Source organism: Peromyscus maniculatus, chromosome 8 (genome assembly GCF_049852395.1).
Source record: "Peromyscus maniculatus bairdii isolate BWxNUB_F1_BW_parent chromosome 8, HU_Pman_BW_mat_3.1, whole genome shotgun sequence".
Lineage (NCBI taxonomy): Eukaryota > Metazoa > Chordata > Mammalia > Rodentia > Cricetidae > Peromyscus > Peromyscus maniculatus.
Genome location: NC_134859.1, coordinates 18,007,453 through 18,023,197, shown reverse-complemented (window position 1 = coordinate 18,023,197; position 15,745 = coordinate 18,007,453). Strand labels below are relative to the sequence as shown.

The window sequence follows — 15,745 nt, the reverse complement described above, 5'->3', positions numbered from 1 at the left end:
TTGTCACTTTGATTGCGCCGCAGGCGGGGACTTCCGGTAGGAGCGCTGTAGCCATGGTAACCCGCAATAGCCAATGGCTGCTCAACACAGTGTTCACTCCGCCTTGAGGAAATGATTGAAGGGGGATGGTGTGTGTGAAGGAGGCTTCCAGGGCCGGGCTGGCTGCTGCTTGCCGATAGCTACGGCAGTCAGGGCGGTGGGCCAATGGCTCGTGGTTACGCAAGTGTCGACGGAATTCCCAGCGTGCTGCGCGCCTACACCCGCATGTTCATGGCGGCGGCTAGATGGCCAGGGCCGCTTTTTGTCTTTGTACTATGGACGATGGTGACTGTGGTCCTGCCTGGCTCTGGCGAAGGGGGATGGTGAGCGGCAGAGAATGTGCGGGATGGGGCCTCAACTCAGCCTTGGCAGGTCGCGCTAACCTGTTGCCCCCGCAGGCAGCAAAGCCGGCTGGGGACTGTAGCAGCAGTGACCGAGGAAGAGCGTTGCACTGTGGAGCGCCGAGCACACCTCACATACTCCGAATTCATGCAGCAGTACGTGCCCCTGCCCCCGGTTTCAGCATTATTCTAGGCATACCCGCAAGCATGATCTTTTGGCTGCGGAGGCTTTACCTTCGCTGCCTGGTAGGGCACAGGAGAGGCCCCTGCAGGGTTCAACTCGCTGCCCTTCCTCCCCTAGCTACGCCTTCCTCAAGCCGGTCATATTACAGGGACTCACAGACAACTCGGTGAGTATTTGTACCCATATGGGCAACTAATCCTGATTGACCAGTTAGTTGCTCAGTTCTTTTATCCTCCAATCCTAGAGGTTCAGGGCCCTGTGCTCTCGGGAAAGCCTGCTGGCCTCGTTTGGGGACAACGTTGTTCGCCTAAGTACAGCCAACACCTACTCCTACCAGAAAGGTGAGCTATCTATCACACCCTTCAAGGCCTGCCTGCTTGCCGGCATCCCAAAGGCAAGACTGACCAGTCCTGCCTGCCCCTCCCCTAGTGGACCTGCCCTTCCAGGAATATGTGGAGCAGCTGCTGCACCCCCAGGACCCCACATCCCTAGGCAATGGTGAGCCAGACCTGGACAGCTTTGGGGACGGGGCACCTGGCAGTGCACTACAGTCAGGACTCCTGCCTCTCACCCTCTGCTGGCAGACACCCTGTACTTTTTTGGAGACAACAACTTTACCGAGTGGGCGCCACTATTCCAGCATTATTCTCCACCTCCGTTTCGTCTACTGGGAACCAGCCTTGCTTACAGCTTTGGAATTGCAGGTGGGTGCAAAAGTCTTCAAAACACTTTTGGGGAAGCCCATCCAGACTTTGTTCATCATTCACAACTGACCCCACAGGAGCTGGATCTGGGGTACCCTTCCACTGGCATGGCCCTGGTTTCTCAGAGGTGATTTATGGTCGGAAGGTCAGTACAAAGGTACAAGAGTAGGAGCTGAAGTTTGGGATCCGTAGGCCATAGCACACAAGAGTAACTTTACACTCCTTCCTCCAGCGCTGGTTCCTCTACCCTCCTGAGAAGACACCAGAGTTCCACCCGAACAAGACCACACTGGCCTGGCTACAGGAAATATACCCATCCCTAGCCCCTTCAGCTCGGCCCCTGGAATGTACCATCCGGGCTGGTGAAGTCAGTGGCTGGCAGGTGGGGGTTGGGCTGACCCAAAAAGCTCCGACCAATCTCTGTGCTTTTCTTCCAGGTGCTGTATTTCCCTGACCGGTGGTGGCATGCCACACTCAATCTGGACACCAGTGTCTTCATTTCCACCTTCCTTGGCTAGCCAAACAGGCAACTGGCAAGCCCACTGCACCAGCACATGCCAATGTAGTGCTCACAGACTTTATTACAGGACAGTGGCGGCAGCAGCAGCAACCTCAGCCCACCCTTACCCGCTTTCCAGCCCAGAAGGGGGACAGGGGAGGCTCATGGCCCAGCAAGGGGTATGCCGAGTAGGGAGCAGTTCAGAACCCATCAGCAGGACTGATGGGACAGGCCCAGGGACACAAACTATATACAGGGGCTGGAGCTTCTGCCTCCAGACCCTCCTGGGCCAGGGTGCCAGGCAGGACATGGGGCCTTAGTAGTCCTCTACCCAGCCGTTCTCAGAGATGAATGCATCAATGACTTCCTTCATGGCCAAGTTGGGTATGAGCTGTTCCTGGGTCAGAGGGCTCCGGGTCACAGGGTCAAAGTGGCCCACACGCTGCAACAACAGAGTCAGAGAGTTCAACCGCCTAAGTATACCTCGGATCCTGGTCCTGAGGCCCATGGACCCTTACCTGCAGGTGCTCCTCAATGTCCTTCCGGTCATAAGTGATACCACTGGGTGTGATGCAGGGCTCCCGCATCAGCTCAAAGCTGATCTTGCCACACAAGTAGTCCGGGATATCTCGCTTCTATAGCACAATGGGAAAAATGTCTGCAACTGGAAGGGTCACCTCTGCAGTACCTGCCCGTGGGCTTCAAAGAATACTCACCTTTCTTTTCTCATCCACCTGAGAGAAGAGCTCATCCATGTCTGCCATGTATTTATCCTGTAGAGTTGAGTGCCATGTGTGGGCAACTCATATCTCCTCCACACAGACACACACACCTTATGTCCACCAGGGCACTCATGTCATGCATGGGCCAACAGATCCACCATAGGCTGGGGCACTTTTCATGCCACACACAAAACCACACACACAACGACCCACATGTGGACTAGGGGCACCCTCACGTGCTTGGCCTCAATGCAGGCCTGCTGGGCCCGGACGTGGCCATCATCCTCATCACCCTCGTGGTTCCTCTGACACTCTTCCAGTTCCCTGAGAGTTAACCAGAAGCTAGTCAGTGATGGTTCTGACCAGAAAATGCCAGAGCCCTCCCCATTTCAGGCCTCTTGCCTCCTGGGCTTCCCCTGTTCCAGTGTTCTTTCAATAAATTCTTGTGCTGGTGACTCAGTGTCAACCCGAGGAAGTAGCATGGAAGGGGGGGGGGGGACCCACCTCTCTCGTTCAGCAGCAATGAGCCTGGTGAGATAAGAATGCAGCTCACTCTCCTGGTGAATGCGCCGTTCCTCGATACTGTTCCAACGCTTCTTCTTAGCAATGCGAAGGGCACTAGGGATGTCATCCCCAAAGTTGAGTCGCTGCTCCTTGGCCAAACTATAGGCTGTGGGAGTGGACACCTTTTAAGTTACACTCATCAACAATGCTGGCCCCAAGGTGCCCACAACCTGGCATCTTGTCAGCCCACCTCGCTGCAGATTGGCAATGGCCTCATCATAACTCTCCATCTCTAGCTGGCACTGCCCCAGGAAGAAGTGCGCCTTCACAGACTGCCCATCCAGCTCCAGGGCTCTCCGGCAGTCAGCAAGTGCCTGTTCAGGCTGCTGCATCTTCAGATAGCACAGGGCCCGGTTGGTGTAGTACACCGCCACAAGTGGGTTCCGGGTCTAGGGACCAAAGCCAGACAACATAAAGACTGTGGGCCCATCTGGATCCTTCTATCCCAGGACGCTGACAGCCACCAACGATCAGGGTAATGTTCCAGTTTTGGAGCCCATGACTGAGATCGAGAAACTGGAGGTTTCCGGGTTGCCAGAGCTCTGGGTTCTGGCTGTGTTCTCTTAACTATAACTGCTTTTGTGAACATGACCAAGAACCTCACTCCCAGTTCTGGACTTGGGCGCCTCAAGGGGCAAGGGTTCCTGGTGTCATCCTAAGCCTGTCTCAATTAAGCATCCCGCCCGCCAGTTCCCAGACAACTATCCCTGGGCTCGGGAACAGTAATCCGGGAGCCAGGGGAACAAGCTAGCTACCGAGTCCTGGCTGCCAGAAAATCGTCCCGGAATCACAGAACTGGGAGGCACATCGGGCCCCGCCCCCGCCCCCGCCCCCCGCACTCACGATGGCGCGGCCGTAGCAGGCCGCCGCCTCCTGGTACTTGCGGCCCACGAAGAGCCGGTTCCCCTGCTCCTTGAGCTCCTGCGCACTCGGGCTCTTATCGGGGCTGCCACCGCCAGTGCCCAGCCGCGCGCCGCCCTCCTTTTCCTCCTTGCCCTTCATGGCGCCGCGCGGCACGGCTTGGGCTCCGCGCCCGGCCACCTAGCTCTCGCAGCCCGCGCAGCGATCAGCTCCGCCCGGTCGGCGATCCGCCACCGGAACTTCCGGCGTGGGGCGGGGCTGGCATGAAGGACACGTGAGCGAAGGCGGAGCCTCGCGGCTGCGGAGCCCCTTCACCAAACACTGCGAAGCCACGGCCGCGCTCTCTACGGGCCCCGCCCCACAGGAGCCAGGACCTATCCTCGCTATTCAGACCAAGGCCCCGCCCCCTCCGCGCTCGGGCCCCGCCCCCCGGCCCACTCCCGGCCCACTCCCGGGAAACGTGGCAGCGGCCCTGGAGAAGTGGCACTCGGGGCCGCGGTCCCTGGACCGCTGTCCTTGCCCGCCACGCGGGTGCACGCGGGAGCCCGGGAGCGTCTGGACCGCTGGTAGGACCTCGGAATTGAGGGGACGAGAGGGAGGGAGGCCGGCAGGTCAGACCGTCCTCGCGGGGCTTCCCTGGGAATCGGGAGGAGCTGCCTGCGGCCATTAATGGCTGAGAAGCAAGCACGTGACACGTTGACACGAAAGGCCCTGCAGTGGCTGCTGTAGAGGAAACTGCGGGTGCGCGGCTGGACCCTCCCTTTCTTGCTGTCATGGGGAGGAGCTTCTTCAAGGGCGGAGCCAGCAGGTTTCCTTGGAGAGCGCTTGCACCTAGGGCCCTTTGACCCCGTGCTCTGTAGAAGAGCCACTCCTAGCCGCTGCTACTGCAGCCGTTGTCCCCTGACTCCCCCACCCGCCCCTAGCCCACCCCCAAGGCTGGAGGAGCAGATCGCGGCTCTCTGCTGATCTGTGCGTTTCAGGGTCCCTGTCACTGCCTCAGAGTGAGTAGGGAGCATGGCGGGGACTCCGTAGGAGGGTTAGCTCCAAGAAGCTGTCCCCAGAACCTCCCTGTCACTCTTTGCCGTGGTCCTGGCGGCAGGAGCTTCTGAGGTGGCAGCTGTCATATACGAAGAGGCACACAAACACTGCCTGCTGTTTCTGACCCAGGTGCAAGAGCGCGCTGCATTCCTGAGCCAAGGGCAGCCCGCTGCTGGGGCCTGGAGGTCATGCAAGACCCCATCAGGATTCAGGTGACTAGTTACTCTGGACCCCAGGACCCTTGCAGCCCTCATTAGCGACCGCCATGGGGCTGTATAGACTTTTCCTTTTGTGAAGACACCATTGCAGACCTGGGCTGTGGGGCAGAAGCTATACCCGGACCTGCTGCCTGAACTTCACCCCAGCTGGGCCGCCCGCAAGGACTGTAGGCCTGCCAAGTGAACCTGGCTCTGGTGTGGCCTTGTCTTTGGAAGGGAGGCTGAGAGAACAGGAGACTGGAGACTCTTGGAGCACAATAAATGATTGCTGAACTTGGCCTGACCCAGAAGTCCACAGTCCCTTATCACCGGCCCCACCTCCTATGTGGATTCTGGCCCTGGCCTGGAGAAGTAAAGCCACCACCTCAAGCCAGGTGCAGAGCTTCGAGAGGAAAGGAAGCACAGACCATCCTGGAGGGGGGATGTCCCATACAGTGTGGATGAGGGGGCAGACAAGTCTGCAGAGCCCCAGGACAGCTACCTAGTGCTGTGTAAAATATTTATTCATTCTCCAAAAAGGCTCAGACTGCAAGTCCTGGGGATCGGTGGGGAGGGAGGGGGTCTCCTCTAGGGCCACATTCGAGGACCACCACCCAGCCCTGGCCCAGTAGCACCCCTCCCCCAGAAAGGCCCGGGAGGGGCAGCCAGGGCTGCGGTAAGACTTGGCCTCAACCCGGTGGACCACAGGGCCCCGCCTGCCCCTGTGGGGAAGAGCAGCCCAGAGAGGTCCATCCATAGAGGGCAGACATGCAGGCCCACCTGGCGGCTGACCCCCTGCAGGCCAGGCTCCAGCCAGATGGCCCTAAGGAGCAGGTCAAGGTGGAGGGGGAATATCGGCACCCAGCAGGTCATAGGCAAAGACGTTCCAGAAGATGGCGAAAAGCAGGAAGGTGCCATAGGCAAGTAGCACCACCCACCAGCCGCACTGGTCCCTCAGGCGCTCCTCATAGCTTCGAAGGATGGTAAGGCCCATGCTTACACCTACCACTGCACCAGCCAGGTGTGCCATGAAGCTGGGCTGTGGGCCTGAGGCGGGCAGTGGTGGGGAGAAGCGCAGCCACACAGCCCGGCCCACTTCGGAACTCACTGCAGAGGGAGCGACAGGTGGGAGGGGCCCTGCCTGCAGGTGGGGGGCCTCCCAGCGCCCCCCCTGCCCCGTTACTCACTGCACACCAGAGCCAGCACCATCCTCAGCAGCTTGTACGGACACCGCATCCCAGCCCAGTTCTGGTGGGGGCAGGCAGACAGGCTGGGAAGCACATCCAGCGGGCCCCTTCCCGCCTCCCCAGAGGGGCAGCCCTGTTACCATGACAACGTTGGCCAGGTGTGCCGAGCACAGGGCATAGACCCCTCCAGAGCCCCCTACGAGAGGGGCACGCATGTCTGTGATAGAGACAGTCAGGGAGCCTGTGGGCAAAGAGAGGTGAAGGCACAGCTGGCCCTCAGCTCACCAGGTGAGGTAGGCCGGGGACCCACTCACCAATGTGCTGGTCTCACCTGCCAGCACACCTGCCAGGTACAGCAGGCTGATGCGAAGCACACCGTGTACCATCTCCAGGGGCACCCCAATCATCAGCTGCAAGAGGGCGTTGAACCCTAGCTGCTCCAGCCTGGTCACAAAGGAGCATTGGGGAGGAGTGATCAGAGGTGTGCCTTGCCTACCCCCAGGGTACATCGGGCAGCTGGGACCCCCCTGTGGGAGTTAAGCCTTCAGAGTCAATGGGCAGGTGCTGGGAGGTGAGGGGGCAGGCCTCTGGAACCCCGAGGCTCACTTACCCAACATGCATGAACATGTAGGTGAGGAAGCGCCAGGCGCGCGCGCGGTGTCCCGGGTGGTACACTAGAGGGCTCTTCATGTATTCAGGGTGGTAGGTCTGGAGCACCCACTTGTTGAGACGTGCCCCGTAGCACAGGAACACGATGATCTGGGGACACTAGTGTTAGGGCTGGTCAAGACTAGGGACTCAGGAGGCCCCGGGGCAGCATGTGGGCAGGCCCACCTGGGCAAGGGTGACAGAGGCCATGAACACAGGGGGTGGGCAGCTGCGGTGCCGGTAGAAGTACCAGCGACGATCCACCTCACAGGGCAGGATCTCGTAGGCCACGTATCGCACAAACCGCTTGTAGACCCCCAGGCCTGGCTCATCCAGCAGTCCGTCCCGAGGCAGCGCCCGCTGTCCATTAGCAATGGCCCTCTTGAAGCTGCTGGAACGCTTGCTGCTGATCTGAAGGGAAGAGGGCTCACTGTGGGCGACAGTGCTGTTCCTGTGGAACCCTGCCCTAATTGGCTGTGTGGCGGCTAATAGTTTAAAGCCCTGTTCCACACTGCCCAGGTCCGTAAGCCCTACCCAGTAAGCTGCCTGCCCACCCAGCTCTGCCCAGAATGCTGTGCCTGACCAGGCCTGGGGCCCTCCCCTGCTGCCCACACACCATGGCACTGACCAGGTCCACCAGCTCCTGGTAGCAGACCTGGCCCCGTTCGTTGCTCTGAGCCAGAGCCACCAACATGTCCAACTTGGTGGGGTCCAGGGGCAGCTCATGGCTGTGTACCAGGCCAGCGAAGGTGTCCGCACCGATGAAGCCTGTATTCTCAGGATCCAGCTGCTGTGGTGGGGGAGTAGAGGGTGGGCCAACCCCCAGCCACAGGGCTGAGCCAGGCTGGCCAGGAAGGCTGGACTTTGGTGGCAGTCAGTGCCTGTTTTGCTAGAACCAGCTTGTTCCCAGGCCATGGCAGGGCAAGGTGCCTGGCTTGGTTGCTCTGATACCTCATATTCACCTACCAGTTCTAGAAGGGGTAGGACTAGGGGTGGATCTAGGTCCAAGGACCACCACCCTCCCTCCCCAGCCTTCCGTGGAAACCCAGTGACGCCAGACCTTTCCTGGGGTCGTGAGTCTCAGGCCAAGGTCGTGCAGAGAGGGGAGGCTTCGGAGGTAGCTGCCTGGTAGGGCCTTCTGTGAGCATGGTCCCTCCCCCCCGAGCCCCTCACCGGCTGGAAGGGCGCCAAGGCAGTGCCAGCTCCCACCCACCACGCACCTGCTCCTGGATGAGCTGCAGCAGCGAGCTCCTGTCCATAGAGCCGGGCCGAGGGCTGGGGTCGGCCGAGGCCGGGAGGGGCTGCTCTGCGGACCGCTCCGCTCCGCCCCGGCCGGCCCGCTCCGCCTGCTCTGCTTTGCGCGCACCGAGCTCAGACGGCGTCACCGAGATGCCAGCCCTGCACGCACACGGGCAGAGCACGCGCGTACCCCACACGCGCACGCGCCGACGCGCCGCACATCCTGGGTAGAACCGTCCCCCACCAAACAGCTCGACCCAGAACCACCGCCTGCGCACAGCTCTTGCACTCATGCTGCAGAAGCCTCTCCCAGGAGGCCGTAGCCGGGAACCTGCGCGCCCTCTTATGCAGCCTTTCTGGTTTCCGTGCTTAGCACCTTCTCTAGGAAGCTTTCCCTGACTAAAAAATAGGCCTGTGATCCATCCCCGGGATGTTAAGGTCCATTTGCTCCCCACCACACTCAGACGTTTTCCTGAGCGGGGAGCTGCCTGCAGTACAGTCTCATGATTATCTGCAGTGTCCCAGCAAGGAAGCCCCAGGTCCTGCAAAGCAAGCCCAGACACCAGGTGGTAGGGAACTGCCACTGCTCAGACCAAGACTCACACCCTTCCCCCTACTGTGGCTAAGGCTTGAAGCTCTAACCAAAAACACTCCTGCGCTGGATTTCAGACAGCAGGGCTCCCAGTGCAAAGGCCCAAAGTCAGACATGGGTGTAGCCAGGCAGACCCATAGCCTTCTGAAGGAAGAAGGTAGGACCGCAGCTTAGATAGAGAGGGCATTTGTTCCTGAGGACAGAGGTGACAGACCAGTGAGATGTGTAACCATGGCAACCCCTCCAAGTGTCATTCAAAAAAACAATCTGCTGCTGCAGAGATGCAATGGCAATTCCTCTATAGGGGATACAGCTGCCTACAAAAAGCATCCTGTCCATATGCTTAGCGGGACAGAAGGCCAGTAGGCTGGGACACTGGCAGACGGATCCCCATTAGGCAGACATTCTAGGCAGGGAGTACCTACCTGCCCCAACTCAATGACACACTGGTTATCTGGGTATGTGGGTTCCTGTCTCAAGCGCTCTTGCTGGTAGGCTGTGTTGAAGAATCAACTCTGAGCTCCACTGTTTACCCTCCCCTCAGTAACAGTCAGACTACACATACAGCCTAGGTTCTCAACATAGCCAGGCAGGCTGACTGGGCTGAAGTTTGGAGCGTGTGGTGGTACTAAGGAACCACCACCACAGAAGCTACATTCCCAGGGAAGAAATAGGCACAGGCACTGGACCTGTCACACAAACACCAATCCACTGGTGGAGGCTGACTTTCCTGGACAGTCAGGAACTTCAACTGGATCTTCCACAGCTATTTGTCACTGTGACTAGTGGGAGACCTCAGAATAGGGACCCAGCTGCTGGGCGGTGGTGGCGCACGCCTTTAATCCCAGCACTTAGGAGGCAGAGCCAGGCAGATCTCTATGAGTTCGAGGCCAGCCTGGTCTATAGAGCGAGATCCAGAACAGGCACTAAAAAAGAATAGGGACCCAGGAACAGAGGGAGACAGGAGGGAGGGTCAGGTGACATTTCCAATCCACACATAGAAGTCACATTTAGACTGATTGAAGAAAAGCCATCTTTATGGGGCTGGAGAGATGGCTTAGTGGTTAGGAGCATTGCTGCTCCTGCAGAGGACCTGGATTTGTTCTCAACATCCACGTGGAAGTTTACAATCATCAGTTAACTCCAGTTCCTGGGGATCTAACACTCTCATCTGGGCTCCACGGGCACCAGACACACACAGTGCACTTCTTTATATACATGCAGCCAAAACAAACATATAAAAAATAAGCATTTTTTTTTTTTTAAAGAAAGAAAAAGAGCCGTCTTGAGAGACCAATATCCAAGAGATGGAAAAGACAAGTGAGTTTAATCAGGGAACCCAATTCCACTTGCTCGGCAGCTGGTCCAGTGCGGGTAAAGATAGGTGGGGACTCTGTGACTGTCAGGTCCCTCCTCGATTTGACCACCACCGCTTGTCCCCCCACATGCCTACTGGCCATGTAGAACCAGGAAGCACCCTGAGAACTCCTGGTCCTGGTCCCTGGCTTCTGTACCCACAGCCCAGCCCCTAACACAATACTCCATCCAAGGCTAAGGCCTCACCCCTGCCACCTGGACCCTCAGTCCCAGCAGGACAGGGCAAAACACAGCCCTGTTATGGAACAAGAGGTTTCTGAAGCCACGGATTTAGACAAAGTCCCTGAGCAGGTACCCCACATCAATCCCGGGGACCCTGTAGCCACACAGTCATTACACCACCAAACTGAAAGCCCACATTCCTCTGCTGTGTGGGCCCCACAAGGCCCCACAGTGTGCGTGCGGTGCCTTGGTCACGAGAGGCTCATCGGTCCTTCATCATCGGCTCTTCACTAGGACCCTGTATAGTGAGAAGCTAAGGACAGCAGCCACCGCAGTCCCAACAGCCACCAGCATTCCCCGAAGCCAAAAGGAGGTGGGGTGCAGCTCTGTGTGCACCAGGTGTCTGTGGAGAGACGGACGTGCAAGGCATATGCTAAAAGCTCCCTGCTGAAAACCCGTGTCCCAGGCAGTCAGAGGCCAGGCCCAAGGTGGACACCGCCACAGCTCTCTGAGGCACCGGGGCCGCCCCGCAGCTCTGACGCCTTTGTACCCAGATGACAGACTAAGCCCGGGGACAGCCACCCCACACTAAGGCTGGGTTAGGTATACCCACGGGAAGGTGGCCATGGTAGCAAGTTGGGTAAAGACAGCTGTGCTGGGCTGCGCTGGTCCCAAGCAGGAGAATGAGGCGGGGGCAGGCAGCCGGTGCCTACGGCAGAACTCAGCTGGTGACAGGCCCGGTGAAGCCACACCTTCCGGGAGATCAGCTTTGGAGGAGATGAAGAGGCAGGGGGTCTGCCCGTCCATGTAATGGCGCTGCCAGCAAAGACACATGGGAGAGCCTAAGCTTGCTGGTCTAGCTAGCGAGCCTATGGCTAGTAGCCCCTTACAGGATCCTAGGTCAGGACTTGCCTTGTATATGGTAGCACAGTGTACAAAGGTCTTGGGGTCACTGCTATCAAACATTAAGCAGGCGACATCACAGGTGGTGTCCAGAGAGGTGTCCAGCAGGCTATCAGCACTCACTTCACACAGCTGGGACAAACAATAGCCTTAGCGACCTCCCCCAAGGCTTGGGTCCCCCAGGGCCACCCTGGGAAGAGCTCTATTAGGAGGAAGTATGGGGAACATGGAGTGTTGCAGGTCCACCCTCTAAGACAGGCCGCACAGTCCCTCACTCACAATCAGGTACTTCTCCTGTCCGCTGACCCGCACTGTATTGATGGTGTGCATGGGGGGCTTCTCAGGGAGTTCCCTGTCTTCCTGTGTGGACAACAGGAAAGAAGCCTTGATTTGTTGGCTCCGGAGTGGTACCCATGGTACCTCTCCCGCCCCTTGAGTTCCCAGGTAGAGGCGGGGACTGCCGCAGGTCTCACCCTCAGGCTGTGGCCCAGGAAGGCTTGTAAGAAGGCCGACTTGCCCACTCCTCGGGCTCCCAACACCTTACACATAAGAACATTGCGCTGTGTCTGCCCTTTCTCCTGGTCTAGCCTCTTCTCACGGGTAACTGTAAAGAGCTCACGTGAGGGGGTTGGCTACTGAGGAGGCGCGGGGCCCAGGGACCAAAAAAGTGGTTACCCACCTGTGATGGCCTGTGCTTGGGAGTCCTGCTCACAGAGGGTGGGGTAGCCCAGGTAGCCAAGGTGTGCAAGGCAGTGCTGGACATCTAGGTAGGTCACCAGGCTGGGGGTAAAGGAAGGCACAGTGCTAGAGAGAGTAAGGCAGGGGGGGTAGGCATAGACAGACAGACAGACACAGGCTGTACTTACGTCCACTGGCAAAGATACCCATGCAAGGGCAGCCGGCCAGCCTGAGTGGGGACGGTGTGCGCAAGTTCAGGGCCCCAGGGAGCCACTGAGAACACGCTGAAGAGATTCTGGAGCTCCGCGGGTGAGAGGGCGCCATCATGGTCCTGCAGGCAGAGGGGCTATGGTGACATGTGTTTGGGGTGTGTCGAGGGGCAGGTGAGGTAGCGGTGCTCACCTGGTCGTGCTTCTCAAATACCCGCTGCACAAACTGGTAGCCACGGTGATTGAGCTCTGTGCTGCAGCCAGGGGGCACATGGAGCCTGTGGGAATGCCAGAGGCAGTGTAGTACACTTCAACTTTCACAGTGCAGGACCTGCCTGGGCAGTCAGGCACTCCCAACAGAACCCTCTGGTCACATGGGTGGGGCTAGGCAAGGGGAGTGGCTGTAAGTGTGTGTTGAGAGGCCAAGCTGGAGTCCCCAGGTCACAAGATCAAGGCAGATCCAATAGGAAGCCAGTGCTGAGCGCCACCCCCCACCCCCGTCCCACACAGGCCCAGTGAGCAGGACCCCCCCCCCCAAGATATAAGCCCCACTGCCCACCCGCTTGCAACTCACGGTGGGCAGAGGTAGTCGGACGTCAGCTCCAGTGAGTCACTGTAACCAAAGCGCCGCAGGATGGTCCATGTGGTCTCATGCCGGCCGCGTTGGATGAAGAGTGTGTTCAGGAAGAGGAAACCTGGGAAAGGGTAGAGGGCTAGCGCTCAGCCCAGCCACTCCCCACACATAAGGGCACAAGATGATGTCTGCCTCACCTTCTAGGGTCAGCCGGTTGTCCTGTACACCACCTGCCACATTCTTGTACACGACCCTCTTCACATCATCTAGGGCCTGTGGGGCCAGGGGATGGCCAAAGCAGGACTTCTGCCTCCGGTAAGAAAGCGCTTCAGATCAGTCAGCTGCCCCCCTCCCACGATTCCTCTCGTATGAGGGCAGCTAGGGTCTCGGGGCAGGACCACACCTGGAAGGCATTGAGCTCCTCATCACTGAGCGCATGGTCTAGGTCCTGGTCTGAGAGCCTGAAGATGCGTGTGAGAGCCTGGGCGCACGCAGGTCTTAGCTGTGGGGACACAACACCAAGTGGCCCTTTCCCTGTTCACCCCGCCAGGGCTCCCCTGCATTTGCTCTCCTTATTCAACACTCCACACAGAACTTGGGGTCAGTCTTGGGGAAGTAAGTGTGTGGCCCTCACCCACTGCTCACCTGTTTGGTCTCAGGGTCGTAAAGCGGGGCGGTGGGGTGCAGAACAGCCTTCTGGGCATAGTAGAACAGTTCTGAGATATTCCTCAAGTGCTTGGCTGAACACTGGACAAGGATGACGACAGAATCAAGGAGGGATCCAAGTCAGATACAGGAAGCCGCTGCAGGGCCTTAACACAGCCCTTCTCAAACTCCCTGCTCACCTCTACACAGGTCTCTATCTCAGGAAACTGGCTCATGATGGGTAGCACAGCCTCCATGGTACTCCCTGGTCGCAGGTCTGACTTATTGCCTACCAGGATGATGGGCAACCTGGGAGAGAGGCCATGATCACCAGGGATGGGGAGCAGGTGGGGTCTAGTCCCCCTAGCTGTGGCCCTGCTGGTCACCTGGGCCCTGTCGCAGTCCTGCCATTCACCAGGGGGATCCACTTGGTTCGGATCTGAAAGACAAAGTCCAAGTGTGAGGGAAGAATGCACACGTGCTCACAGCCCACGCTCCCCTACCTGGGGCTAAACAAGCTTTAGGAGTGGAGGAGCATTGGAAGCCAACTGTGGTCCTGTGCATGAAGCTGGTGGGAGACTGCGGATGACAGCTAGGGACTGGTCTGACCCTAACAGCTACAATCTCCCCATGCAGGCTGGGGTCCCTAGCTCAGAGGTATGGGGCATCCTGAAAAGCTCAGCAGAGAAGAGGCTGGGAATGAGGACTGAGGATGAAGAGCCACTATGTACTGCCCAGGTCAACGGCCAGCTAAGCCAGGCACTAGCAGCAGGGGCCGAGAATGGACAAGGAGCTCCCCTCTTGCTCACCTTCTCAATGGTGGCTTCCTCAGACACATCGTACACCATACACACCACGTTTGCCTAAGGGAAAGAAGGGCACAGGGTGACCAAAGGCTGTCTGCTCACTATAAACTGCACGGCTCACTCCAGCACGGCCCAGGTGCTCACAGCAGGATGGGCTGGGGCTCTGAAGACTGGGACACCCACCTTTACCAAACAAACCTCTCCCTGCCAGCACTCCCTGAGAGACACCAGACTCGGAGCACCATGGCTCTAGAAAGCACATCCTTGCCCTAAGTGCTTATGACAGACCCACCACATGCAGGGTACAGTCTTGACCAGAATCTCACTTTCTAGCTCAGAACAAGCAGCAAGGATGCTGTGGACAAAAGCTAGGAGGCACAGAGGCTGAAGGACTGCATTCAGGAGCATGATAACTCCTAATTAAGATGGCACCCACCACAGTCGGGGGAGCCAGGGCAGTCGACTGGAGTACAGAGCCATGGTACTGGGGAAAGAGAATATAGTGTTTAAGGAGAAGCAGTGAAGGACACATGGATCTGCTCCCCTAGACCCTGGGAAGGAGCAAAGGAGGGAGAGGCCTTCTCTCCCTAAGCACTAACGGAGGCACAAGATCAGTCCTGGTTCCCAGAAAACTGTGATCCGGGAATGCAAACAACGTTCAGTCCTGAAGGTCACAGCAGAATTATCAGGGTCAAGCACAGCCTGTCTGTCACCTTAATCCAGCTCCACAGAAGAGGAAGCCGATTAAGACTAGGTGGCAGCAAGTTGGGACCGATAAATCGGGCTCAGTACCCATGGGCCCTCAAGATGCACCGCACCTTGTGGATCTCCTCCTGAAGCTCCTCTTCTGTCTGCTCCGCTTCTAGAGGGAAAGAGAACCCGATGCAGATCGGCTGAAAGCCCAATACACACCGGCTGGGGGCAGCACTTGGAAATACCTGAGTAATCCACGATGTGGGTGGGCACCTTCTCCGGGGTGACATCGGCGGGGATGGTTATCTCCTCCGCGCGGGCAGGGACCTGCAACAGGTGGGTTGGGATTGACTGCGGAGTCCAGCCGCCCCGAGCCTCGCATCCGCCCCGAGTGTCCAGTCCAGCTGGCGCACCTCTTCGGGAAACTCCTCGCCGACCAGCGACAGGATCAGAGAAGTCTTCCCCACCTGGGCTGCGCATGTAGAGGGAACAGTAGTCAGGAGCACCGTCGAGGTCACGCCGACCCTACCCGTCTGCCCTGGGCCCCAGCGCTTACCCTCGCCTAGCAGCAGGATGCGCACGTCGCGCCGCATGGCTACCGCCCGCAGCAGCACCCCAAGCCCACCCCCACCCCCCGGCCCAAAACGGACCAAACTAGACCCAACCCCAACCCCAACCCCAACCCTCTCCTTCACCCTGCTCAAGCCCCCACACTTCCTGTCTTCAATCCCGCCCTCATCCAAACTTCCGGTCCCGCCCGCGCAACAGCAGGCTGAGCTACGCGTCGGCGCCGCCACAGGGGTGCTCCTAACACTGCAGATTGTGCAGCCAGTGCTCTTGGGCCCTGTAAGTCTCTCTGGTGGACAGGCCAGTGGTGAGCAAG

General features: G+C 58.6%; 5 protein-coding genes across 9 annotated transcripts; 2 read left to right on the top strand and 3 right to left on the bottom strand.

Moving 5' to 3' along the window:
• Positions 1-35: 35 nt before the first annotated feature.
• Jmjd8 (jumonji domain containing 8) lies at positions 36-2,944 on the top strand. Of its 2 annotated transcripts, XM_006978818.4 has the most exons (9): positions 36-362; positions 438-536; positions 682-730; positions 809-905; positions 994-1,062; positions 1,149-1,268; positions 1,346-1,413; positions 1,501-1,635; positions 1,706-2,944. In XM_006978818.4, exons 1-9 carry the CDS (start codon positions 205-207, stop codon positions 1,784-1,786), a joined length of 876 nt encoding a protein of 291 aa, XP_006978880.1. In that variant the 5' UTR covers positions 36-204; the 3' UTR covers positions 1,787-2,944. The 2 variants fall into 2 exon arrangements, with proteins under 2 accessions (XP_006978880.1, XP_015853044.1); XM_015997558.3 differs by having other exon boundaries at positions 69-362; positions 1,501-2,944.
• Stub1 (STIP1 homology and U-box containing protein 1) lies at positions 1,832-4,161 on the bottom strand. Its single transcript, XM_006978817.4, has 7 exons — positions 3,897-4,161; positions 3,244-3,442; positions 2,994-3,159; positions 2,726-2,813; positions 2,484-2,540; positions 2,286-2,402; positions 1,832-2,209 (listed from the first exon to the last, which is right to left on the bottom strand). The coding sequence occupies exons 1-7, from the start codon at positions 4,053-4,055 to the stop codon at positions 2,084-2,086; spliced, it is 912 nt and encodes a 303-aa protein (XP_006978879.1). The 5' UTR covers positions 4,056-4,161; the 3' UTR covers positions 1,832-2,083.
• LOC143274515 (uncharacterized) lies at positions 4,054-5,453 on the top strand. Its single transcript, XM_076577802.1, has 3 exons — positions 4,054-4,071; positions 4,117-4,480; positions 5,082-5,453. Exons 1-3 carry the CDS (start codon positions 4,054-4,056, stop codon positions 5,207-5,209), a joined length of 510 nt encoding a protein of 169 aa, XP_076433917.1. The 3' UTR covers positions 5,210-5,453.
• Positions 5,454-5,655: 202 nt separating this feature from the next.
• Positions 5,656-8,795, bottom strand: Rhbdl1 (rhomboid like 1). 3 transcript variants are annotated; one of them, XM_015997556.3, is made up of 8 exons: positions 8,205-8,795; positions 7,601-7,774; positions 7,171-7,395; positions 6,947-7,095; positions 6,668-6,780; positions 6,477-6,577; positions 6,337-6,397; positions 5,656-6,256 (listed from the first exon to the last, which is right to left on the bottom strand). In XM_015997556.3, the coding sequence occupies exons 1-8, from the start codon at positions 8,514-8,516 to the stop codon at positions 5,985-5,987; spliced, it is 1,407 nt and encodes a 468-aa protein (XP_015853042.2). In that variant the 5' UTR covers positions 8,517-8,795; the 3' UTR covers positions 5,656-5,984. The 3 variants fall into 3 exon arrangements, with proteins under 3 accessions (XP_015853042.2, XP_006978881.1, XP_015853043.2); XM_006978819.4 differs by having other exon boundaries at positions 7,613-7,774; positions 8,205-8,434; XM_015997557.3 differs by lacking the exon at positions 7,601-7,774 and having other exon boundaries at positions 8,205-8,571.
• Positions 8,796-10,114: 1,319 nt separating this feature from the next.
• On the bottom strand, positions 10,115-15,597 carry Rhot2 (ras homolog family member T2). 2 transcript variants are annotated; one of them, XM_006978821.3, is made up of 19 exons: positions 15,419-15,597; positions 15,276-15,334; positions 15,108-15,189; positions 14,988-15,031; positions 14,173-14,226; positions 13,750-13,802; positions 13,564-13,672; positions 13,364-13,465; positions 13,122-13,220; positions 12,916-13,024; positions 12,719-12,839; positions 12,338-12,422; positions 12,124-12,266; positions 11,937-12,037; positions 11,731-11,861; positions 11,537-11,617; positions 11,267-11,389; positions 10,968-11,170; positions 10,115-10,757 (listed from the first exon to the last, which is right to left on the bottom strand). In XM_006978821.3, the coding sequence occupies exons 1-19, from the start codon at positions 15,453-15,455 to the stop codon at positions 10,631-10,633; spliced, it is 1,863 nt and encodes a 620-aa protein (XP_006978883.1). In that variant the 5' UTR covers positions 15,456-15,597; the 3' UTR covers positions 10,115-10,630. The 2 variants fall into 2 exon arrangements, with proteins under 2 accessions (XP_006978883.1, XP_042139698.1); XM_042283764.2 differs by having other exon boundaries at positions 10,964-11,170; positions 15,419-15,581.
• Positions 15,598-15,745: the final 148 nt, after the last annotated feature.

What these genes read in the sequence shown, in the direction of transcription:
- Jmjd8 (XM_015997558.3), top strand. Translation starts at nt 205, where the DNA reads ATGGCTCGTGGTTACGCAAGTGTCGACGGAATTCCCAGCGTGCTGCGC. An exon ending in CCCCACATCCCTAGGCAATG is followed by an intron (nt 1,063 to 1,148) that starts GTGAGCCAGACC and finishes CTCTGCTGGCAG; the next exon opens with ACACCCTGTACTTTTTTGGA. An exon ending in TTACAGCTTTGGAATTGCAG is followed by an intron (nt 1,269 to 1,345) that starts GTGGGTGCAAAA and finishes CTGACCCCACAG; the next exon opens with GAGCTGGATCTGGGGTACCC.
- LOC143274515 (XM_076577802.1), top strand. An exon ending in CGGGAGCGTCTGGACCGCTG is followed by an intron (nt 4,481 to 5,081) that starts GTAGGACCTCGG and finishes TTTCTGACCCAG; the next exon opens with GTGCAAGAGCGCGCTGCATT.
- Stub1 (XM_006978817.4), bottom strand. Translation starts at nt 4,055, where the DNA reads ATGAAGGGCAAGGAGGAAAAGGAGGGCGGCGCGCGGCTGGGCACTGGC. An exon ending in CATTGCCAATCTGCAGCGAG is followed by an intron (nt 3,160 to 3,243) that starts GTGGGCTGACAA and finishes CCACTCCCACAG; the next exon opens with CCTATAGTTTGGCCAAGGAG. An exon ending in CCTGCATTGAGGCCAAGCAC is followed by an intron (nt 2,541 to 2,725) that starts GTGAGGGTGCCC and finishes TCAACTCTACAG; the next exon opens with GATAAATACATGGCAGACAT.
- Rhbdl1 (XM_015997556.3), bottom strand. Translation starts at nt 8,516, where the DNA reads ATGAGTGCAAGAGCTGTGCGCAGGCGGTGGTTCTGGGTCGAGCTGTTT. An exon ending in TGCAGCTCATCCAGGAGCAG is followed by an intron (nt 7,775 to 8,204) that starts GTGCGTGGTGGG and finishes CCCCCACCACAG; the next exon opens with CAGCTGGATCCTGAGAATAC. An exon ending in ACCTGGCCAACGTTGTCATG is followed by an intron (nt 6,398 to 6,476) that starts GTAACAGGGCTG and finishes TGCCCCCACCAG; the next exon opens with AACTGGGCTGGGATGCGGTG.
- Rhot2 (XM_006978821.3), bottom strand. Translation starts at nt 15,455, where the DNA reads ATGCGGCGCGACGTGCGCATCCTGCTGCTAGGCGAGG. An exon ending in AGGAAGCCACCATTGAGAAG is followed by an intron (nt 13,803 to 14,172) that starts GTGAGCAAGAGG and finishes TTTGTCTTTCAG; the next exon opens with ATCCGAACCAAGTGGATCCC. An exon ending in TCCTGGGCCACAGCCTGAGG is followed by an intron (nt 11,618 to 11,730) that starts GTGAGACCTGCG and finishes TTGTCCACACAG; the next exon opens with GAAGACAGGGAACTCCCTGA.